Source organism: Globicephala melas, chromosome X (genome assembly GCF_963455315.2).
Source record: "Globicephala melas chromosome X, mGloMel1.2, whole genome shotgun sequence".
In the NCBI taxonomy this organism is placed as follows: Eukaryota; Metazoa; Chordata; class Mammalia; order Artiodactyla; family Delphinidae; genus Globicephala; species Globicephala melas.
Window position 1 is genome coordinate 105,470,910 of NC_083335.1, and position 25,944 is coordinate 105,496,853.

The 25,944-nt window shown below is 39.7% G+C and overlaps 1 protein-coding gene and 1 pseudogene across 1 annotated transcript in view; one reads left to right on the forward strand and one right to left on the reverse strand.

Annotated features, from left to right (window-relative positions):
- The window catches only part of POLA1 (DNA polymerase alpha 1, catalytic subunit), a 307,226-nt gene that overhangs the window by 255,631 nt on the left and 25,651 nt on the right, over nt 1-25,944 (reverse strand). Inside the window, exons 7-19 of the mRNA XM_060292862.2 lie at nt 25,444-25,536; nt 24,926-25,013; nt 24,473-24,674; nt 24,206-24,384; nt 18,200-18,312; nt 17,372-17,488; nt 16,076-16,150; nt 13,328-13,466; nt 12,126-12,280; nt 8,357-8,441; nt 3,858-3,919; nt 2,306-2,395; nt 262-378 (exon numbers count right to left, since the gene is read on the reverse strand). Of these exons, the coding sequence (XP_060148845.1) occupies nt 262-378; nt 2,306-2,395; nt 3,858-3,919; nt 8,357-8,441; nt 12,126-12,280; nt 13,328-13,466; nt 16,076-16,150; nt 17,372-17,488; nt 18,200-18,312; nt 24,206-24,384; nt 24,473-24,674; nt 24,926-25,013; nt 25,444-25,536 (1,515 nt within the window). The remainder of the gene's footprint in view (nt 1-261; nt 379-2,305; nt 2,396-3,857; nt 3,920-8,356; nt 8,442-12,125; nt 12,281-13,327; nt 13,467-16,075; nt 16,151-17,371; nt 17,489-18,199; nt 18,313-24,205; nt 24,385-24,472; nt 24,675-24,925; nt 25,014-25,443; nt 25,537-25,944) is intronic.
- Nucleotides 13,878-14,192, forward strand: LOC115848455 (cytochrome c-like; annotated as a pseudogene).

Sequence of the window (25,944 nt, forward strand, 5' to 3'; positions counted from 1 at the left end):
ATTCACTTTGTCATAAAGCAGAAACTAACACACCATTGTAAAGCAATTATACTCCAATAAAGATGTTAAAAAAAAAAAAACTACCAGTGGTTTTTACCAATAAAATGCTGAATTCAAAGGAAAAGGTGTTTAGTGCCAAAGTTAAAATGTCCTATCATAAGGCAACAGATTCCTAGTCAAAGAAGCACAGGGTACTCCCTGGTAGCTACTTCATATAAAGAAACCAAATAGAGAAGTTAAGATTTTGAAAATTATTATTACCCCAAGCTTTGGCATGTTGGATCGCTTCAGCCGACCTATCTTGGACCAGTAAGGAACTTTGCACACATTAATTCTCTGAAGTAGCACTTCCAGTTCAAACCCATAAATATTATGACCCTAGTGAGAAAAAGAAGGCAGCCAATAACATTATAAGAAACGCAAATTAGAGGATTTATCTTCATATGCATAGAATTTCTTTGCCCTTTCTTTTTCTGGTCTCTAATTGAAGGCCTCATGAGCTTACCTCCGATTGGGGTCCTTTCTTCTTCAGGAATTTATTCATCAGCAGCATTCATTAGCCTTGACATTAACAAGGCTGCTAAGCAGATTGCTGGAATAAACTTTATTTTATCCTAATTGATGCAAGGTTCATATGATGTCTTTTAATTTGCAACTCATGCTTCACAGTCTCATGCAAATTTTAATGTCCCATACTTTTTAGCTGATCAGTAAAAGCTGTATTCAAACAATTTCTTCTTACTTCCTTAAAAACCAAGAACCCAGCTATGTTGCGTGACAGTTTACATAGACATCTCTAGAAAACGGAGGAAGTGCATCTAGTTTCTTCCTAAGGAACTGAGTTCAAACACTACTGATTTAGACTCTTAATCAATGTGCAACTAAATAAACATATACTATCACTCCATACTTCAAATAAGAACTTTGCTAAAAACATGGAAACAAAACCATCCCGAGTAAAAAAATCTCAAAAATATTACCAAATTTCCCATGTCTGTAATGATAATTCCCATCATGTGAATTATGTTTATTCTAGTAAGTTAAACTAGATGAAGTTTAAAATAAATTAATAAACATATTTGTCACTAATTTTAATTAAAAATATATACCACTATATATTTATGGCAAGTTTGTCTATTAAACTAAGAGACCCAAAGGACATGAGGAAGTCTCATTTCCAAATTATCATGCCTGGGATTAGGGACTCAAACCCATGTCAGGATTCTCTCTTCTTTCAGTTTGGATTTCTCACAAAGTCTTGGCTCTTACACCCTAGAGCAGGCCAGCTACCCTAGACTCCAGGATATCTCCTTGGGGTCCAAGAGAGAGACTACTAGTGGAGATTGGGTGAGGGCCTGGTGCTGAGCCAGAGTACCACAGGAGGGCACTGTGGACAGAATCTTCCCAGCACTTTCAAGATGGCTCCTGAAATACCATAAGGGAAGCGGGTGCAGAGACACTGGTAGCAACCTACAGGCTCTCAGTACTTGGCTACACCATCTTCCAGAGAGGCGTCCAAGGGCAAAAACGAACACAGAAATATACGGCAAACATTTTTCACAAGGCTTCAATGTAACCAAATTACTGATGTTACACTTAAAATATAGGCATTTATATGCTACTTCCCTCCAAAAAACCCAAAAGCACAAAATAATGTGATTGGTCCATTAACCCAGAAAAAAGACAAAAGGAAGAACTCCTTGATAGGAGTCTACAAACTAAGGAAGGCTGGAGGAAACACAAAGCAAAATGTTGTTTTAGGACTCTTCGGAACTGTGGCAAAGACAACTCAATGAATTATTACCTCTTACTATTTAGTAGGAGCTACTCAGTCATCAAGAGAAAAAAAGACTCCTAGCCACGAGCTCTCAAAGGAATATGCCAGAGATCCACTGAGCTCATAAAATTAAAATACTTACACTTTGGGGATATGCACCAAACCAAGGGAATTCACTCCTGTGACATTATACTGCTGGGCCACTAAGCCAAAATTTTGGAGCTATTAACAGCTGACATGAGTTGACTTACTTCTGGGTTGCTCTCTAACTATAAATAACAGGAGTATCCTAAACTTCAACAGTAATTCGTGAGTTGCTTTTCTATTAGAGGGGAAAAAAAAGTATCTTATAGTAGGTTGGAGTTTTTTCTCCTTTCTGTTAGGAGAAAGTATAGCAATTCCCACCAGTCCACAGGGTTATTTCACTCTGAAAAGATTCTCCACTGCTCAAAAAGTACCGATCAAGTCACACTGAAAAGAACTATGGAATGAAGAGCTTCCCCACAATATGGTCAAACATCTACTCACCACAATGATATCAGGATCAATTTTGTGAATTTTTGCAAGGAAAAAACCTAGCAGTGTTCTTTCTGTTGCAGCAACCTCAACCTTCACATTCTGTTAGACAAAAACATACCAGTCACTTATCTTTACTCTCAACTACTATACCTTGGCTCCTTGTTCAAGCAGGATAAGATTTCTTAGGGTTAAAAGAAACGATCCATTTCAAAATTAAATGCAGCAATGAAATTCCTGATTCTAGATTTCACAGTAATAGTTGCACAAAATCTCTGAGGAGCTCATTCAAGTAATAAACATGTGAATGAAGCAAAATTTTAAGTGCTGAGCACTATCGAGTGCAGAAACGTCCCTCCATAGGGACACGCTTGTGTATCTGGACACATTTTATAGCACCTGAATCAGAGTACCTATCAAAAACATTACTTACTTTCCTATATAATCCCTGGTAGACTTTGTTGTTTATGTATTTACCACATAAAGAGATCCCAAGGACTGTATAAACTAATCCCAAATAGTAGTGTAAAAACCCATAAATAAGAAACTAGACTAAAAACAAACATACATGTAAGAATTAAGTGTCTTAAATAAAACCTATCTACACACAAAAGGCTTCCACTTGGATTACTCAATATAAATCAGATATTCAAAAGATCCACTCTTACTAAGACTCTTAAAATGAAGTTGATAGCTATGTTTTCTACAACTAGCTCAGGTTTAAAAAATATCAGTTTGACTCTAATGGAATTTTCCAAGGTCATTTTACTTACTAATTCAGGGCACTTCACAAATAATAGCCTGATCCAATAGTACCCCCAGACTACTGGACTTCTCAAACCAATTTAAAGTAAGTGGAACCTGATAAGGTTGCTAACTTTTAATTTTGGCAAGTGAAGACTTTAAAAAAAAATTTTAAAACCTACACATTTACCAACCCAGGCATTTCATAAAATAAAAAACATACTCTCCAAAAATAAAATTCTTCATATTGAATACGTTTACTTTTATGAAAAACTCACATTATACTACCCCCCCCCCTTTTTTATTAAGGACTCGTGAAAACTTCTTCATGGAGTATACTGGGAGTTTAGAGATCACTGATCAATTATAGCCAGCCCACACCAACCTTCCCAATATATGTCACCTTTAATATCCACAGCGTTCTCAACTTCTCTTGACTTCCTTCAAGTTAGCGGGGTGGGGGTGGGGTGGGCTTTACCCAACACTTTCCCAAAACACTAATCATGTGATCATGCAATTTTGGAAAAGCTTCCAATTAAGTTATCTGAAGGAGGGTTTGAGACCACCCATCTATTAATAAAGTGTCAAATCCCATTATTTCCAGGAAGTAAAACATTTAAACATTGTTAAATAACACTTCTAGCTTTAAACTTCTAATACATTTTTAATGGGTTAATGCCATAGTCCAATCTAACAAGAATAGATCTAATAAATTAACATATAAAATAGCGTATTTCTACTAATCCATAGCATTCTCCTTTTCTCTTTTTAAACAAATACATATTTCATATTTAAAAGGAATAAACAGTGAGTTCTTTACCTTTTCCTTAATGCCTTCTTTAAAATGATATGGAAAAATACAATCCTTTGGTTTAGACACAACTGTAAAAAGGAAAAAAAATAAAGATTCCAACACCCATCTTAGTCCAATTTCAAGTACACATACACTGCAAGTTTCTGAATGGAAATCATCTTAAATATAAATAAATTCCCCTTGATCTCTAAATAGTTGCCAAAACAAACTACATATCCTAAAATTCATATGGAACCACAAAAGACCCTGAATAGCCAGGGCAATCTTGAAAAAGAAGAACAAAGCAGGAGGCATCATACTCCCTGATTTCAAACTACATTACAAAGCTACAGTAATCAAAACAGTATGATGTTGGCATAAAAATAGACATACAGAGAGCCCAGAAATAAACTCATACATAACATGGTCAATTAATTTATGACAAAGGAACCAAGAACATACAATGGAGAAAGGAGAGTCTCTCCAAAAACTGATGTTGGGAAAACTGGACAACCACACACAAAAGAATAAAACTGGACCACTATCTTACACCATACACAAAAAAGTAACTCAAAATGGATTAAAAACTTGAACATACTGGTGGCGCAGTGGTTAGGAATATGCCTGCCAATGCAGGGGACACGGGTTCAAGCCCTGGTCCAGGAAGATCCCACATGCCGCAGAGCAACTAAGCCCATGTTCCACAACTACTGAGCCTGTGCTCTAGAGTCCGTGAGCCACAACTACTGAGCCAACGTGCCACAACTACTGAAGCCCACACGCCTAGAGCCCATGCTCCGCAACAAGAGAAGCCACCGCAATGAGAAGTCTGTGCACTGCAACAAAGAGTAGCCCCCGCTCACCACAACTAGAGAAAGCCCGCACGCAGCAACGAAGACCCAACACAGCCAACAATAAATAAATAAAAATAAATTTATTTAAAAAAAAACAAACCTGAACATAAGATCAGAAACCATAAAACTCCTAGAAGAGGGCCTTCCTGGTGGTCCAGTGGTTAAGACTCCATACTCTCAATGCAGGGGGCACGGGTCCAATCCCTGGTCAGGAACTAAGATCCCGCATGCCATATGGCATGCCCCCCCGCTCCCCTCAAAAAAGAAAAACAACTCCTAAAAGAAGACATAGACAGTAAGCTCCTTGACAGCAGTCGTGGCAATGACTTTTTGGATTTGACACCAAAACCAAAGGCATCAAAAGCAAAAATAAATAAGTGGGACTACACCAAAGTATAAAGTTCTGCACAGCAAAGGAAACCATCAACAAAATGAAAAGGCAACCTACTGAATGGGAGAAAATATTTGTAGATCATATATCTGATAAAGCATTAATATCCAACATATATATATTTTTAAATTCATACAATGAAAACAAACAACCTGATTAAAAAATGGGCAGGGGAGCTGAACAGACATTTTTCTAAAGACATACAGAAGGCCACCAGGTACAGGAAAGGGTACTGAACATCACAAATCATCAGAGAAATGCAAAACCACAATGAGATATTACCCACACCTGCTAGAATGGTTATTATCAAAAAGAGAAGAGATAAAAAGTGTTGGTTGGAGAGGATGGAGAGAAAAGGGAAACCTTGAGCACAGTTGGTGAGAATGTAAACTGGTACAGTCATGGAATTTCCTCAAAAAGTTGAAAATAGAACCATATAATCCAGCAATTCCACTTCTGGGTATTTATCTGAAGAAAATGAAAACAGTAACTCGCCACTTGCGATAACACAGATGGATCCAGAGGGCATTATGCTAAGAGAAATAAGGCAGAGAAAGACAAATACAGTATGATCGCACTTACATGTGGAATAACAAAAACAGAAAAGAAAATGAAAAAAATGAGCTCACAGATACAGAGATCAGATGGTGATTGTGGGGGCAGTGCACGAAATGGGTGAAGGGGGTAAAAAGGTACAAACTTCTAGTTATAAAATAAATAAGCCTTGGGTATGTAATGTACAGCATGGTGACTACAGTTAATAACCCCGTATTGCATATTTGAAAGTTGCTAAGAGAGAAAATCTTAAAACTTCTCGTCACAAGAAAAGAGAAGTTTGTAACTATGGTGATGGATGTTAACTAGACTTATTGTGGTGATCATTTTGCTACATATACAAATATGGCATTATTATGTTGTATACCTGAAAGTAATACAATGTTACATGTCAATTATACCTCAATTTTTTAAAAGTTTAGAAGATTAAATCTGAAAAAAAAAGAATACCCAAGTACAGAGCCCTAAGTCCCTACAACTGTTAAAACTGCTTTGATGAAACATTTGCTATCCATCTAAGTCAGAATGGAAGATATTTAAGTCTTTCCCAAAGGAAATGCCCACCACCACCAAAACCTCAACCAGCATACAATGGAGGAACTCAGTCCAAACTTGTCAAAGCTAGGATAGTAAAGATGACCAAAGCTTCCCCCACTACACTCTCGACTCCCTGTCATTCACAACAGCTGTTCATACAGTGACATACTCTGAGGAGGTAAATGTTGAAATGAGCTCATGACTCTCTCTTCCACATATTTTCCAAACTATTCTCAACATCACTTTGTTTTGTGTATTCAACCCAACTTAAAGGGTAAAACTTCACAAAAATAACACATCACCCTCCCTTCTCTGCTTCCTTCCCTTGTCCCACTTTCCTAGTATCCAAGAAACCTGACAGGAGATGCTGCCCCAGTTAATCTCTGGTTCTGGGCTGGAAAATAACCCGGGAAGCATAACACATCAATAGTGTCATGCCCTTATTTTATTTTTTACAAAAAAATGACTATTTAACTGGCCAAGTTCTCAACATGCAATACATCATAATCCACGGTGGAGACTGCCTCATGGCACGCAGAATTCTGTGGAATAGTTTCAACTATTTCCAACTCCAGCACGATATTACCATAACTCTGCCCAAATAGGTAAACATTTATTTATCCCTTGGCATCTTGCCTCATCACACAGAAAACTTTGGCCAGGCTTCTATGACAGGCTTTTAGGGTGACATCATGAAAAGAAAATAGTTACAGCATAATTTTGACCCAGAAGAAAAAAACTACTCTACCACAATAGAGTAACCACTGGAACAGAGAAAAAGATATCAAACTGCCTCCCGACTTCCGCTCCTAGAAAAAAATTAAACAGCTGAATAGGAGCAACCAGTCCAATAAAACTTAGGGTCCACAACTGACCAAAAAAAAACTTCTTTACCAAACAAAACCAAAAATAAACAAATGGGACCTACTCAAACCTAAAAGCTTTTGCACAGCAAAGGAAACCATAAACAAGATGAAAAGACAACCCTCAGAATGGGAGGAAGTATTTGCAAATGAAGCAACTGACAAAGGATTAATCTCCAAAATTTACAAGCAGCTCATGCAGCTCAATATCAAAAAAACAAACAACCCAATCCAAAAATGGGCAGAAGACCTAAATAGACATTTCTCCAAAGGAGATATACAGATTGCCAACAAACGCATGAAAGAATGCTCAACATCATTAATCATTAAAGAAATGCAAATCAAAACTACAATGAGGTATCACCTCACACCGGTCAGAATGGCCGTCATCAAAAATTCTACAAACAATAAATGCTGGAGAGGGTGGGGAGAAAAGGGAACCCTCCTGCACTGTTGGTGGGAATGTAAATTGGTGCAGCCACTATGGAGAATAGTATGGAGGTTCCTTAAAAATCTAAAAATAGAATTACCATATGACCCAGCAATCCCACTCCTGGGCATATAACCAGAAAAGATGAACTCTAATTCGAAAAGATAAACATATCCCAATGTTCATAGCAGCACCGTTTACGATAGCCAAGGCACAGAAACAACCCAAGGGCCCACTGATAGACAACTGGTTTAAGAAGATGTGGTGTGTGTGTATACACACACACACACACACACACACAAATGGAGTGTTACTCAGCCATAAAAAGGAATGAAATATTGCCATTTGCAGCAACATGAATGGACCTAGAGAATATCATACTACGTGAAATAAGTCAGAGAAAGACAAATATTATATGCTACCACTTATATGTGGAATCTACAAAATAACACAAATGAGCCTATATACAAAACAGAAACAGACAGACTCACAGATATAGAAAACAAATTTATGGTTACCAAAGGGGATGGGCGGTGGTGGGGGGTATGATAAATTAGGAGGATGGGATTAACGGATACAAACTACTATACATGAAACAGATTAGCAACAAGGACCTACTGTAGAGCACAGGGAACTAGAGCCAATATCCTGTAATAACGTATAGTGGAAAAGAATCTGAAAAGGATAGATATATATTATATATAACCGAATACTTTGCTGTACACCTGAAACTAACAGAGTACTGTAAATCAACTATACTTCAATTTAAAAAAACTTCTTTAACAACATGCACTAAGTATCTTAAAAGCATTTTTTTTTAAGTTACTGATCCAACAGCTGGAGAAAAAACAAAATAAAAATTAAGCCATTAATAAACCAGCTAAAAAAATACATACCACAGAAGTGTGAGTGAAAGGGAGGCCGTGGGGGTGCTTTATCTAGTGCGAAGCTGTGATGCACCAATGCTGCCACAGCAATAATCTGCCAAGAAAGGAGGAGAAAATCACTTCTCAGATACCTACTACGCAGTCTGCATTCTCACTACAACCACCGAGAATAGAAAAAGATACAGATTTTAATCCGTAAGAATACTTTAATTTTTTATTACGGAAGTATTTAAACAAATAAAAAAATAGAATAATAAAATCAACTCTCATACGCTGATGACCCAGCTTCAATCATCAACTCATCAACAGCCCTACCCCACATTATTCTGAAGCAAAACGCATACCTATCACTTTATCCAGAAATATGTCAGCAGGTATCCCTAACCAAGGTTTCTCAATCTCAGCGCTATGGACATTTTAGGCCGAATAATTCTTTGCTGTGGGGCTGCCCTGTGCATTGTGGGACGTTTAGCAGCATCCCTGGCTGCCAACAGCACCGCTCCCCACTCCCCAGTCTCCAAGTTGTGACACCAAAAATGTCTCCAGACATGGCCCAAAACCCCTTGAGGGTTAAAATCTCACCGAATTGAGAGCCATTACTTTAAAAGATGAGAAGTTTTTAAAATGCAATACAATCATCTCAGCTAATTCAACTAACAGTGTTTCCTTAAAATCATTAAATATCCAGGCAGGATTCAAATTCTCATGTTTTCCCAACTATCTCAATTTTATTTACCAAATAAGTCCATACTTTGCAACCAGCTGATATGTTAAACTGTCTAAGTACAACTCCTCCCCATCTATTATTTCTTGCAATTTATTTGTTGAAGAAACTGGGTGGTTTTGCCCCGTAGAGTGCCCCCCCCCAGTAAAGACTCTGCTGCTCGTATCCCAATAATGTCATTTAACATGTTCTTCTGTTTCTGCACTGCCTGTATATTCATATGTGGGATCTGAAGGCTTGATAAAAATCAGATTTTTTGGCAAGAATTCTTTGGAGGTGCTACTGATCACTGGTTATCACATCGGGTCTGGTTATCTCTACTCTAGTGATACTAGCAGCCTCTGAAAATCACTGCCTAGATCCATTATCTCATTAGAGATTGCAAAGTGGTCACATTCAATTTTTCCTTTATTTTATTTATTTATTAGCTGGAAAGCTTCTATGAAGACAAACTTCCCCATATCGATTATTTGGTTACCTGAGATACAATATATGTTCAAAAAAGTCAAGATAAGTGCTTGATTCAATCTATTTATTTACCAGTTTTCAAAATAATGAGTTAGTTCCCTAGCTTTCTTCACAGATGAGCAATGCGGTGCTGTGTTTACAGTATCATTATGAAGTCGTATGTTTCAATCTGCTGCAGTTATACTTATACATGCTCAAATTGTCCCATCTTTGGTGTAGGGAACTCTTCAAGTTTACTCTTGAGTCCTTCTGACATATCTTCAGTAGATTTTAATATCGTCCTTGCTTTCTAGTATAACAAGAAGTTCCAGGCTTATCCTGGACATTTCCTGCCCCAAATCAGCTATTTCTTCACAAAACCCTATTTCCTTTCTGGGGAAATGGTATTTAGAAACCTCACTCTGGGTGCTGGAAGGATTTTTTTTAACTAATTAAATTTTCCCCAAACACTTTACTAATAAATATCTACTATATCAACTATTATTAAAAGATCAAATCACATACAAAAAAAATTGCCAAAAGGCTGTTAAAAAAGATCCCCATCAATGTCAAAGGATTTAGAAGCAAACACAAAGACGCTCCCATCGAACAAAGAGAGACAATTTAAGCAGCAAAAATAACAAGAATAATTAATGAATGAAACAGATTGAAATATACTAAGTATATATAAAGCCCATGAGTTTATAATGATAGTCCATAAAAGACGAAGCAAAAATAAGTAACAAGAAAAATAAACAAATCATGTGTCAACAGTGCACATAATGTAGGTCCCCAACTTCCCTCTCAGAAAACTGGCAGCGAAAGAGAAAGAAGTACACATTTATCTCTTCTTTCCTATATAAAGTATTGCAGCATAACCAAATAGTACTGGTTAATGAGGAAAAGTTAATTTTATAGAAAAATTTAACTAATAATCATTCTAATATTTCACATGCTTAACTAATAAACATGGAAAGGATGACGGAATTAGAAGACCATTTTACAACTCCTAATGAAATATCTAATTTAGGCAAAAATTAGATCAGTGGTTCTCAACCAGGAACAATTTTGCCCGCAGTCCCCAGGGGACATTTAGAGATGTCTGAAGGCATTTCTGGTTGTCAGAACTAGGCGGTAGCGGTGATATTTGGCATTGGGTGGAGGCCAGGGATACTGTTAAACATCCCACAATGCACAGGACAGCTCCCACAACAGGTTCATTCGGCCCAAACATCAGTATTGCCGAGGTTAAAAAACTTGAACCTACTAATCAATGATAGCCCCACTAACAGTGGTTTAACCAGACATTACGTGCCTACTGATACAACCCAACGTGAAATACACTGTACCACCTACACAGTATTTTGGCCAAAAAAAGTTAAACCTGAACCTAATCAATTCGGCAGTGCTAATGAGCAGGGGTGGATACTTTTTTCTGTAAAGGGCCAAAAAGTAAATATTTTAGCCTTTCAGGTCACAGAGTCTCTGCCATGACTACTAACTTTGCTGCCGTGGTACAAAAGCAGCTGTAGATAATATGTGAACGAACAGACATGCTGTCTTCCAGTGAACTTTATTTACAGAAACAGGTGATGGGCTAGATTTGCCCGCAGGCCACAGTTTGCCGACCCCTGATATACAGGAAGAAATCCACAGACACGAGGAAGCAAACAAATACAGAAAATGGGTCATTCATTGAGACCACTAACAGTGATTCCTCAATAAGTCAACGTCACTGAAAAAGCTGGAGGGGGTGGGAGGGAGCTGCTCACATTTAAAAGAGATTCAAGAAACAAAAATTAAACACCGTCTGTGGATCTTCTATAAATCCTGACTCAAATAAATCAACTGTTAAAAGACATTTCTGAGGGCTTCCCTGGTGGCACAGTGGTTGAGAGTCCGCCTGCCGATGCAGGGGATGCGGGTCCGTGCCCCAGTCCGGGAAGATCCCACATGCCGCGGAGCGGCTGGGCCCGTGAGCCATGGCCGCTGAGCCTGCGCGTCCGGAGCCTGTGCTCTGCAACGGGAGAGGCCACAACAGTGAGAGGCCCGCGTACCGCAAAAAAAAAAAAAAAAGACATTTCTGAGAAATAGAGTCATGTGACTATGGACTAGGTATTTTAGCTGGTATCAAGGAATCACTGTTAATGTTAATAGGGGTGATAATGGTATTCTATAAGAAAGTGTGCATGTTTTGAGAGATGCAAACCAAAGTATACAGGGGTAAAATGACACAATGTCTGAGATTAGCTTCAAAATACTTCAGGAGGAAAAAAGAAGAAGGGGGGCGATAAACAAGTGTGACAAAATCTTGCTAAATGGTGAATATGAGTGATGGGTATATAGGAGTTCATTATATTATTCTATGTCCATCTGAAGTTCTCCAAAATAAAAAAATTTAAAAACACAAAGTCCAGCAATTTAAGTCTTTAAATAAAAAAACCCTCCAAACCAGACAAATTCAATTCATTCTTCAAAATGGAGTTTGGTAGTGAATTAGTATTCTTTCCCTTCCAAAAAGAACAACCTCCCCTTACAGAAAAGCTATACAAGTGCAAGAAGTATCGCACCTCTGGCATAGGTACAAAATCTGTCCTGTTTCTTTACCTCGTTTTCATGTGTCTTTGCATTCTGCATTGTCTTCATGCTCAAAGACATGACCACAAGTGGAGGAGGACCAACGTCCTTAATTACGTTCACCAGGTCCGGTTTCAAGGCCACTGCCTCAACTTTACACCAACTGATTGGCTGATTCAAGAGCTCTGAAAAAGAATAGGAACAACAGATCAATAGCTATTTGCTGAAAAAGAAAAGTTACTATAATTAAGACATCTGTGATTAACCGAGATTGTCTTCAATCCTACCTTCTACTAAGAATGTCTTATTATAACATCTAACTAAAACTAAACCACGTTATTGGATTGTATGCAAATCTTCGTGTGTGTATACATATGTTCATTTTCCTGGGAAAAAAGTCCACAGCTTTCATCTGACTTTCCAAAAAATCCAAGACCCAAAATAGGTTTGTAAAAGTCACAGCACTGCCTTAGAGGAATAAAAAAAAAACAGTTTTGGGACTTCCCTGGTGGCGCAGTGGTTGAGAATCTGCCTGCCAATGCAGGGGACACGGGTTCGAGCCCTGGTCTGGGAAGATCCCACATGCCGTGGAGCAACTAGGCCCGTGAGCCACAACTACTGAGCCTGCGCGTCTGGAGCCTGTGCTCCGTGTGAGAGGCCCGCGCACCGTGATGAAGACTGGCCCCCGCTTGCCGCAACTAGAGAAAGCCCTCACACAGAAACGAAGACCCAACACAGCCAAAAATAAATAAATAAACAAACCAATGAACCAACAATAAATAAATAAATTAAAAAAAAAACGGTTTTAAGAGATTCATGAAGACAAAACAAAGTATCACAAATGCAAGTATTGAAAAACATCAGGTAAGAGACCATACATGCACTATCCACACCGGGCAGTGACGTTTTGCTCCTTCAGAAGTCAGCAGTTCACTATGTAGAACAGCTGAGCCACATCAGCCAGGTTGGAAGTCCACGCTGACAGCAACACAATGAAGGATGCACCCAAATGCCCGAGTAGGCTAGCTAAAACCTCCTTCCCACTAAAATGCTAAGCACCACGGTGAAAGAGTGATTTCAAACGTACTTCCTATACTCACTCAAGGAAAACCTTAAAGAAACTAACATTAAAAAGGAAGTGGTCGCACTGAAATTGAGTCCAATTCTTTAACTTCTAGAAACCGCATCTAACAGCAATTTACTTAGCATTCTGAAAGTAAATTTTCCCTTACGTGGATTTTTTACTTCGAGCCAACAAGGTCCTTTGATCTTTCTGTTCATCAAGAACAGTTCCAAGCTGGATGTGTTGGTCCCAAATACATGAGAAAAAGTTTCTCCTTTCAAATCCTGAGGAAGCTGTGGCATTTCAGCCTGAAAAAGGCAAAGACAAAAAAAAAATCTTTTTTTGTTTAAAACTATTACTTCACATTTTCCAAAGTCTATATTTGAAATAAACAAAAGTCTCTCTATGAACCACCAGAGGAAACCCCTTTGATATATATGAAATGTAATTTGCCACAAATGAAATCCATAACAATTCACAGTAGGAAACAAAAACAATTCACAATGACAAAATAATGCATCTTGATGACACCCATCAGAAGAAAAATGGGCCAAGAAGCTCCTGCAAAAGAGGATTTCTGTCCAGAGCTGTACATACCTTACTGATAAAGAATAGCCAAATAAATACAACTCCGTTAGAAGAATGAAAGCGAGAGAGCGGGACGTTCGGCTTGCGAGCGGGAACCTCTTAGTCATGCACGGAGAAAGAACGATTTAAAAATGGGTGATGTTGAGAAGGGCAAGAAGATTTTTGTTCAGTAGTGTGCCCAGTGCCATACTGTGGAAAAGGGAGGCAAGCACAAGACTGGGCCAAATCTCCATGGTCTGTTTGAGTGAAAGCTCAGACTTTCAGATTCTCTTACACAGATGCCAACAAGAACAAAGGCATCACCTGGGGAGAGGAGACGCTGATGGGAGTATTTGGAGAATCCCAAGAAGTACATCCCTGGAACAAAAATGTTCTTCGCTGGCATTAAGAAGAAGGGAGAAAGGGCAGACTTGATAGCTTATCTCAAAAAAGCTACTAATGCATAATCGTTGGCCACTGCCTTATTTATTATGAAACAAATGTCTCATGACTTTTTATGTGTACCATATTTAAATTGATCTCATACACTAGAATTCAGATCATGAATGGCTGAGGTAATATTTCTGTCCTGATTTAAATAAGATTGGCTTGTGGCTAAATGAATATAGTCAGTTTTTTGAATTTCGATAGTAATTCTGGTTCAAAAAGTACTATCACTGTTTTCCCCTTCTAAAGAGATGATTAAACTTAAATAAGGAATGTTAAACTTTTCAGCGATACGGTGAATGCCTTCTCAAACCCTATAGGAGATTGGTTTTATATTTAGATTTCTATAACTGGTTATATTAATATATTTAAATACTGAGAAGCTCCCTTAACTGTCTCATAGACCAGCAAGATTCACCTGTGTTTCAAGTTGTGTTCGTTTGCCTGTTAAGGCAAGGGCTGAAGATATACTGACACATCCACTTTATCTTTTTGGTCTTAACTACGCCAATTTAATTAAAATTCTCCATCTAAAATATTGCGTTTTACTTAATGAAAGGAATTTTAGTGTGGTTTATGTATAGCATCAAATAAAGAATATTTAGTACTTTTCACATTTTATAGATGATCTTTAAGATCAGATGCTTTTAAAATTCACTGTGACAAGATACGTTAGGAAACTTGCTTGTGAATTCTCTACAAAGTCAGACTAAGTTATAATTCAGGATTGTCTTAAAAAAAAAACAGGTATTCAGAAACACAACGGCAGAACTACTGTAGATGTGTGATGGGCAATGGTGCTTTTGCCAACTCAGAAGGGTTAAGGCAGAGGAGCTTTATCATTAGCACAAATTTGTAAATTATCTGATCATAAGGCTTGAAAATTAAAAACAAAGTCACAGATCAAAATAAATAAATAAATAAAAGCAAGGGAGTAGGACTCATTCAAAATGCTTCCATGGAGAAAATTTTTTATGGGAGACAGTGTTTTATTTTTCTTTTCATAAGAAATATTCACGTTCTCAAGTTCTATATATATTGCCATGTGTGCTCTGATGAATACAGCCTAAACAAACCGATAATAAATTCAGTAATTTTCTTACGTTATCTGAGCAAAAAATAATGATACTGGTTATCATCTTCCTGTTGATGCTTGAAACAGTTGCTGCTTATAGAGCAATTTAAGACCAGGAATAATTACTAGTGCATCAGTTGAATGCTACATACATCCCTCAGATTAGAAATCCACAGCTAAAATTATCAAGTCATAAGCAATGTATTTCATCACAACTTTATTAATAATTTACACATGGCATGCAAGAAATGTTATTTCAAATTCATTTCTAAATAAAAGTTTTGACAGTTACAAAAAAAAATGCTTCCATGGTACTTTTCATCACCACTGTCAGAGATATTTCTTAAGTTTCCCTTTTCCAACATCATGAGATCAAAACACTAGAACGGAGAGGTAAAGAGAGGTTAAGGTCCAGTTAATTAACATCCTGCAGCAGTGACCTTGTCTGTCAAGGGAGCAGGAGCAGCACTACAGTGACGCTACTGACGCTCTTCTCTCACCTTTCCACTGCTCAGAGGGACACTTCAACAGACTAATGATGTCCAACTCCATCTTGTGGCATTCATTCCACTTGACAAACAGTTGTGCAATTTCAACTTATTTATGTAAAGATGCATACTTGAAAGCAGAGAAAGGCAGTATAACCTATAGTCTACATATTTAAATTCATTTTATTCATTTTAATTATTCATGACTATAAGTTCACTTCAATGAACTATAAGCTTGAAGAGCCCTGCCAATACTCCTAATTGAAAGCCAGTTGAAATTTCAAAAACAGGAAAATGCCATTTTCAAGCAAAATCCATTCATTTTCTTTGTTTGACTTACCGAGTATCTAACTTCCAAGTACTCCGACTTCTCTGGAACATCAGGTATCTCAAAAGCATAGTTCTTTTCCACTGCCTGGGTAAGTTGATATTTAAAAATCATTAAGATAAAAAAACTTTTCACAAATTAAATTGACAAGCATTACATACACAACGCATGTCTCTGTATTTAATCATTATGGAACACAAAGGTAAATAAAGCCAAAAAAGCACCTTTTCCCCCTCTCAACTGGGACTAAAATAGCCAGTGACAAAATGTTAAAAAGACTTCTTTTGGACACTAGAGAACTTAGAAGTATTTGCATTCAAGAGAGGTAATAAAACATTAAAAATGTTTACAATGTCAATGCACTAAATTATTTGCTACTCTTCGATACTAAGCAACTCCATCTTGCTACAAAAATTAATGATAAACATTATAATCATAGCTCACATGTACTGAGTGCTTGCTATGTACCAAGGATTGTTGTAATCACTAATCCTAATTAATTGACTTAACCCTTCCAACAGCTCTTGAAATAAGGCCCCACTTCTCAGGTGAAGAAACAGGCCCAGAGAAGTCACTCAGCACTTGTTCAAGGTCACAGACCAGGAAGTGGTAGGGCTAGGACTTAAAGCACAAGCAGTCTAGCCTGAGCACCTATGCTCTTCACCATTGCACCACATTGCTTCTAGAATTTTAGAGACCTGATCCATCAGCCACAAGTCAAAAAGCTCAAATAGTTCAGATGGTTAGCCTCATCTTCAGCAACTCAATCCTCCCTTTATTGCAATCACTGTTAATATAGCCAGTGTGCTGAGGAACTTACAGCCCCACAACTATGGCCAAAGGCATCAATAGCTCACTAAAATGAAGACAACTGATCAATATGTATCACACGAATAGAAGAACTTTGTTCTATCAGAAATTGCATCATAGACCCTGACTTTTAAAGATTTAACCTTCTGACCAAGACAACTTGGCAATAACCAATGTAAACAAGATCAGAACAGTTTCTTCTCCATCTAAGAATAAGAACACAAGCTATGCTTCAAGTACTGGAAGCAATTACTTTGCTAATGTTATCTTTTTATTCAAATTAATGAACATCATACACAGTTTAAAGAGAAAGAATAAATATTTTTATAAATCTAACATACTGGTTTTACATTGCTATCTATGAAATTTCCATCCAATGAATTATAGCCACACAGAAGGCATTTTGCAAAAAGAAGATATGCAATAACTATTTGCTAAATCAGGAAATTAACAAACAACCAATATATAGACCTGAAAAAATTATCACCAAATACAAACCTTGGACTTGAATTTCATAATCTTATATTTTGCTGCTATTTTCTCATCAAATTCATCATAAACATCCTTCATTGTAACTGGAGTTCCACTTTCTTTCCCTGTATTTAGATCAATTTTCTGCTTTCCCATGGAGAGCGGAGGGGAGGAGAAAAAATATCTGTACATAAGATCTTTTCAACCACCAGAAACCCAAGCCTAAATCAACTTTCATCTTCACGTACTTAAACATTTAATAGAATAAGGTGAGTTCAAAGATACAAATGGACCCAAAAATGTACTAAATCCAACACCCAAGTCCTCCCAATGGCATCATAAAACCCAGAGATAAAGATGATCAATCCTACAAAATGGGAGAAGAGTGTTGTAAATCTTGACCAAGACGCTTCACAGTTCAACTGAGATGGGAAACAACTGGGGTTGAGAGGAGAGTGTGGATGTTAAGCCCTAATAAAAAGAAGGAGCAAATGGAACTGACCTTGTTAAAAATGGCTGTGGAGGAAATAACAAAACCATGAAAACTGGGCCAAACACCATGTCATATTTTAGAGTCATAAACTCCCAACCGCAATAATTATGGAAATGGGGAGTGGGCGGGGGAGACAGCATTATGTACTGAAACTCAGGCACTTTTACGCTCTTTCTAACAAGTTGAAAAACAGATAGTGTTTCACTCCACTTCCCCCAATGTCTAATGGAGCTGCTGACAATCAGTGGTCACGAGGCAGGCAATAAGAAAGGCTGTAGATAATCCACAGCCCTGTCAAAGGACAGGGCTAGTGGCAGAAGACAGAATACACTTGGAATTAGAAGCTGTCTACTAAGGTTTACCGTTTCACGCGGAAGGAAGTAGAGCGTTCGCTCAATGTTTTTCACCATGACACAACAGCTCACATGGGTTTGGGCGAATTCGATCCAAACTTTGCCAAATAGAAACACCACACCTACAAGAATAAGGAAAAACCATGGGAAAGTAAACATTTCAGTTATATCACATTAAAGGGACGATGTAAAAGCTCACTGTGTCCACACGTTTATGCTTTGGTAAGTCATTTCTTACACCAAATGCATCTGCTGTCCATTCCCAAAAACTAGTTCCTTTACTCAGTACCTATGCCATGACAATATCACACCAGTAAAACCTGTGACCACTGGGAGGACAGGGAACAGAATGATTCTCTAACTTGGTGGGAGCATTCTTCCCTAGAATTAGGGAGACATCCCAGGTAAATAGGGACAAACCTCAGTTATCAGGGAGACATCGCAGGCCCGGATAACTACTGAGACACCCTAGGTCAGTGTAGAAACCGCTGGGGAATTAGAGAGACATCCCGGCTCAATGTAGACAGACCTCGAAAACTAGGGAGACATCGTAGATCAGTGTAGGAGGAAAAAAAGGACATTTTCCCTAGAACCAGGATTACCCACATTAAGAGAAACAAAAAAAAGCAACTTATTCTCCAACAAAACTTGTACTTAAACCTTTTATGAGAACTCTGAAAATGTAATACTAAACTCCTTTCTAGCTTGTACTTACCAATAAAACTTAACATTCATGTGTAAGGATAACTATGTATGGTATATCAGTATTCTCCTGTATGTAAAATTGTGTTTTGGAAAAACATAATTCATCTCACATCTTATTCCATATAATAGTATATATCTCCTAATAGGGCTAAACTATCATCTTCTATTTCACCCTTTCCATCTCACAGACTACTGAAGACATCTGGCTGGGTAGCATTTGTAATGTTCCTCCCTCTCCTATTTCAGTTTAACAAATGGGGTCTAGTAACCAAATCCTTTTGAGATCCCTAAGTAACATAGACCACAAAGTGGTAAACCAAGCCTTTCTGGACATCAAGCCATTGTTCATGAAACATGGCCATCAAGAAAGGACTCCAGGGCTTCCCTGGTGGTGCAGTGGTTAAGAATCCACCTGCCAACGCAGGCGACACAGGTTCGAGCCCTGGTCCGGGAAGATCCCACATGCCTCGGAGCAAGTAAGCCCGTGCACCACAACTATTGAGCCTGCGCTCTAGAGCCCTCGAGCCACAACTACTGAAGCCCGTGTGCCACAACTACTAAAGCCTGCGTGCCTAGAGCCTGTGCTCTGCAACAAAAGAAGCCACCGCAATGAGAAGCTCGCGCACCACAACGAAGAGTAGCCGCCATTCACTGCAACTAGAGACAGCCCGTGCGCAGCAACAAAGACCCAACTGAGCCAAAAATTAATTAATTAATTAATTAATTTTTAAAAAAAGAAAGGACTCCAGAGGGAATTCCCTGGCAGTCCAGTGGTTAGGACTTCATGCTCTCACTGCTGAGTGCCTGGGTTCAATTCCTGATCTGGGAACTAAAATCCCACGTGGCCAAAAAAAAAAGGACTCCAGAGATTTGATAGTCAACCTAAGAGATGGCCACTGTGCAAAATCCCAGGCTCCATGAATAATTAGACAGCAGTAATGAACATAGCCGCTTATAGGGCCACTTGCCTGAGGCACTTAGAAAATTCTGGCACATGCAAAGGCTACTGTTCACAAGGCCAATTACTCCAGTTTCACAAGATAGCTCATCAGCGCTTCCTTCTGTCACTCGTTCTAGTAGAAATAAGACTATCTAAGAATTTTCATTTCTGCAGATGATTAAAATTCTTACAAGAGTTGTGTAATTTTCAGCTGGGGTAAAAGAGGTGTGGGGGGGAGATAGGGGAGAGAGAAGGGAGGACTGTGGGGATGATTAAAAAAGAAAAAAGTCACAGTAGCTCAGAAAATTAAAAGTCATCCTCACAACAGTTAGAGACGAAAAACCAAAATTCCATGCAAAGAAAAATAAAGACCCTAATACTGGATTCAAAGATTCAAATAGCTCATTTTACAGTCAAACTAATATCACATTTCATGCAACACATTTGACACTGTTTATGCCTCATTTGCCACAAAAAGATCATGGTAAACAAAGATTACATTCCCCTTAAAGTTACTAGCTGAAACCAGGTGCAGTCAGGATTATTCAACCTTGAAAAAGTCATAATGAAGACAGGATATCTTCCCATATGCAAAGAGTAAGATTCTTTTCATAATTACGGAGCATTCAGCAACAACTGACTTACTTAGAATCTGTAAGAAAGTGAGAAACAATAACAGGGTCTTTAGGAGTACTTCGTTTTTATTAGCAACATTGATTTCACCAAAGCTCAGTGATCATTACCTGCTATCATGATGAAACTGTTCAACCCTCTGAGATTACAGGACTTTTTTTTTTTTTTTTTTTTTTTTTTTGCGGTACGCGGGCCTCTCACTGCTGTGCCCTCTCCCGTTGTGGAGTACAGGCTCTGGACGCGCAGGCTCAGCGGCCATGGCTCACGGGCCCAGCCGCTCTGCGGCATGTGGGATCTTCCCAGACCGGGGCACGAACCCATGTCCCCTGCATCGGCAGGCAGACTCTCAACCACTGCGCCACCAGGGAAGCCCAGGACTTTTTTTTTTAAGCCATCTACATCCATCGCAGAGGACACAACTTCAGAAGTACCACAGAACAGCAGAGTGGATTACGAGTGAGAAGCCCTGAACTCTGCCACTGAGGAGCTGACCACTTTATCTTTTGGAGCCCCAGCTTCCTCTGCTTTAAGTGAGTAACTAGAGATGATGGTATCTGAGGCCTTTTCCAGCAATAGAAACTCCCTTTTACCCTAGCATTTAGAAGACAGGCCAGTAACAGACTGGTACCTCTTTCAAATGCAAAATATTTCCCAATAGTGGTTGAAAAGGCCTACCCATGACTATGGTCAGTACCAGAATTCAACAACAATATATACCATAAATCAGTTGCTTTGCAAATATAGCTGTGCTTCAACGTGCTTCAATCTTAACCTACAACATCCATTACTATAGATCAACACTAGTCAACAGAAATTTCTGTGATGACAGAATTCTTCCCTACCTGTGCTATCCATGGATAGGGTAGCTACTAGACACACGTGGCTACTGAGCACTTGAGATGTGACTAGTGGCTGAGAAGCTGAACTTTAAATTTTATCTCATTTTAATTAAACTTAAAGAGTTGCATGTGGCCAGTGGCTAACATAGTAGAGAGCGCAGCTCTAGACCCCTGCCCTGTGAAATGATGCTGTTTTTTACTAAGAGTATCAACCAGTAAGCAACAGACAGAAGTAATAAACTCATTTTCACACGGGAAAGAGAGAGGGTTGTTGTTTCCTAAGGTTCTAATTTTTGGCAACTGACACCAGCAATCTGATGCTTTATATGTGGATTTATGGAAGACCATCCACTTTTGTGTTAGCCATTCTTAATCCACAATGCTACAAGGCTTCAAGAGGCAGACTTGGTAATAGCAGCGAATGCAATGCTGATTCTCTGAAACCTTTCACGTGCATCTACAGGACTGTCGCTGTGCAGTTTATTTCAATGAACATTTACTGAACATCTACTATGTACCTGGCATCATCCTAGATGCTGGAAATAAAAGGTCCCAGCCCTGCAGGAGTTTAAAAGCTCTGAGGGAAAAGACAACACAGAAGCAGATCTTTTCAAAATAATATGACAAATGCTGCAATGGGTAAGGGTTCGATGGGGGTCACAGAAAGGGCTCTTAGGCCAGTTTGGAGGATTAGGAAATTTGGGGAGACCACACTGGGGCTGAGCCAGGTGAGGTCATTCTAGGCAGACAAATACAGTGAATAAAAGGGTATGGTATAAAGAGCAGTAGGTACATACAGCAAACTATTTCTAGGACACAAAAGTCCTACACAGCAGGCAACAGAAGCCTTACTAAGTAACTTGGACTGTAAGTCACAGGCAGCAGCCACTGCGGATTTTCTCTAACGAGGAAATGACGTCCTGAGCAATCACTCAGGCTGCAGTGTGGAGGATGACAGCTGAGGGATCAGTTAGGAGGCTGGGTTCAGTAGCAGGAAGGGCTCAAGGGTGGGAGTTGCGAGGAGAGAGAGAAGACAGCTTGTCTAGTTTAGAAGGAGAAAACTAATAAGACTTGGTGAGGGAAGGGAGGAAAGGGGGGACTCAAGGCTGGCTCCCAGGTTTCTGGTTTTCATGGAACCATTAATCAAGTCAGGGAATAAAAGCCAGCCTGGAGCAGATACAGCAAAGCACAGGGAGTGGCACCAGGATGGGCAGGCCCACCACGTCACCCAAGTCCAGTGAGCACCAGCCATGCTGCTGTGCTGGGAGGTCACACGACACACACGTGAAAATGGTGTCCCCTGAAGCTGTATGATGGGGCTGCCCTGGGTTTAATTTGCAAAGCCTCATGAAATCACACTTGCCGGCCCACCCTGCACCAGCGAGTTACAAAGCAGGCAAAGAGGCGAGAGGGTCTAACCAGATCATCTTGCCCTAGCTCAGGTAGATGAGATACCATTTCTAAGACTGCTTACATCTTTACCTCAGCAATGAACACATGGCAGTTTGCTACTCAAGCAGCTCCGCAGGAGTTTCAACTCTTCGATAAGCGGAGCATACTAATGCTGCTGCCCCCGCTCTGATGGCTAATACTCGGACTCCAGGAAATCACTTTGAAAAAATTCAGTTTGTATCTACCCTTACATCCAGAAACGGATCTGAATAAAGGCAACTGTTTAAGGGTGTATACTGTATTTTTTATGAATCTGACATGCCCTATCCTGCCCAGCCCCATAGTGAAGAAGTGCTCAAAGGAGCACAGAAGGAAACTAGAGAGCCTCCTGGCTCTTTGTGAGTCAGAATTCGGAGTATCAGCTCATTTGGAGGAGGACCTGGGAATTAGCCTGGATCCCTCCTTTCCGTCAACCCCCCACATCCATCCATCCATCCGCCAACGAGTTCATGTCGAAGTACAAGTTACAGGCATTCGCTCCTCTCCTCCACAGCCGCCACTAGGGCAAGTAACTAGCACACCTGCTGTAGACGGACTGATCTCCAGAGCTTCCACACTCCCTGAGTCCAGCCCCAGGCGTGCACGCGTGCACACACACACACACACAGCCTTTTCTCCGCATAAACCAGAGGGTTCCTGTTAAAATGTAAACCCAACCATGGGGCCGCTCAACCCCCTCACCCCTGCACCCTGCACTGAAAATCCTCCACTGCTCTTAGAGTAAGACTTCAACTCCTTAATACGGCTTTTAAGGTCCTTTATTATCCGGCCTTTGCATTCTCTCCGACCTGACTTTCAGCCAGTCCTGTCGCTTGATTACTCTGCTACAACCACGTAGGCCTCCTCCTTTCTCTCCCCAGGCCTCTGCACTTACGGGTTCCTCAGGCTGAAATACTCTCTCCTCGGCTCTGAATGTGCCTCAAATCTCAGCCCAACGGCCATTTCCTCAGACAGGCCCTCCCTGGCCATCCCCCAACTAACTGCCTTTACACCATTCATTAACTTACCTTATTTACTGCCTATCTCTCCCACCCTACTAGAACGTTAGCTCCACCAGGACAGGGAATTTGCCCAGCGTGTTCACCCCATCTTAGTGCCTGGCACAGGGCAAGTGTTCAAATTGCTGAAGGAACAAATTAAAGACTGATTCCACTTTAAGTAAAGTGCATTCCAATACGTTCAGATACATTAACAGTGAACTATAATACAAGCACACACTGCAAAACCACATATAACTGGTTTTGGGGATAAGCGCCTGTAAGGACTATTCACACCACAACTCCTCTCCATCCGGGTGGCTCACCCACTTTACAGTTCATGAGTGTTGCTCTTACTATGTACGTACATGAGGGCAGAGCCTGTTCCAATTACAGTCACTAACGCTTCAGGGAAAGGCGCTATTCCACATTAAAGACATCCAGTTACCGTATGTAACTGTATGATTACCTGGTTGGCTGTACGGATCTTCATAAGCATCCAGCCAATAAAACTGAAATACTTGTTCCTCATCTGCCCCTTTTACCAGTGGGAGGTGACTGGAATCCACTTGAACTTCCAGGGCTGAGAAACTGCTGTCATCTTCCTGATCAATGTCCCAACAAGAGACATCTGGGAGAAAACTTGCTCTGCAAAAATCACATTTTCAAAATCCTTTCAAAATCCGATGGGATAATTGTAGCACTACTTGTCAGAAAAGTCATAAAATGCTCTTACGAGTAGGATATGGTCCCTTTCCCAGGATCTGCCTCATGTTTTGTCCCCTCTGCTGGCTCCCTCTCTTGGTCGGAGGTCTTGGCACCCACCGGCTCCACATCCACCTCCTCCGTTTCCATGGGCTCATCAAAGTCGCCATCTTCAAAATCCATTGCCCCTGACTCCTCCTGGTCAACTGTACGCAATGCCAGCACCGGCTCTCCTGGGGGTGGCATCACACAATCTCATCATGTGCCGCTGCCAGGGAGCACAAAAGCTTCCCCTACGCTGCAACAGCAGCCTACCCCTTGCCCACATGCTATTCGCATTTCTCTTCAATCTCCAAATTGGATGTTTTTTAACTTTTCCTGCTATGAATTCAAACCTTTCACGCTGAAACTGGCTATTGCAAGCCCTTCAAATTCCCCCCACTTCCTCCTTCACGGGGCCTCCATCTTTTGACAGCAGACTTACCAGCAAATCCAGCACATTTAAGAGGGGCAGGGGTTAATGAAGGCTCCTTCCTTGAGACCGGGGAAGTGGTTTTTCCTGAAGGAGCTGCCTGTCAATGTTTTTAAATGTTTAGTCAGTTAGACCTGCATACTAAAAATACGCATCTGTCCTACCCTGACCAGAGATAATGACAGTTCCTATCTATAAAACGATTTTCTGTTTTATTAATGTAACATCTTCAATTGTTTTACTGTTCCTAGGTTTACCAAAAAAACACTTGTTTCCAGAAGGAAAATTATTGCATCTAGCACAGCTGTAACGCCTATACTAAACATGTACTAGTTACTACAAAATTTACTATGAGAAACAGGCACATGCTATTGTTGAAATATATGAAACTATATAAAATGAAACAGGAGTCCTAATTTAAAACAAAAGCAAGAACAAATTCAAAGGCATTTCGCTCACACAGAAAAGCAACAAAGTAAGTTTTAAGCAATAATATAAATCAAGATTGAAGGTATTTCCACACACTATACCTTGGGGGTGTGCATAGAGAAAGGATTCAGTGAAGCTCCACTGGATCCTTTCTTCTTCGGTATTATTACAGGTGGTGGAGTTATCTGAGGTGTCTAAAAGGAGGGGAAAGACATTCACTGCCATGTTTGGTTTACCACAAGACACAAAAAGTATGTTTCTTCCCCTAGTGAAGCCCAATGAGCAAAGCACTCTTTTCCTTCCCTGCTCCCCCCACAGATCTATGTTCATGCAGTGAGGTTACTATAGCAACAATACCACAGACTCACTAGAAAACCAGAATAGATATTGAATCCACCCCTCATCAATTTTTTCTCTTTAAAACTTAACATACTTCTCCCTTACCCTTCCAGAATATTACATTTAAAAACTGCCAAGCGCGAACTACACAGTGTAGGTGTAAGTCATTTTAATCAAGGGTCACTTAGAAAGAAGCACATCTCTAAATGAGAGCTTAGTCTTGCTGTGAAACAGCCCAGTTGCAAATTTCAGTACAGATGAAC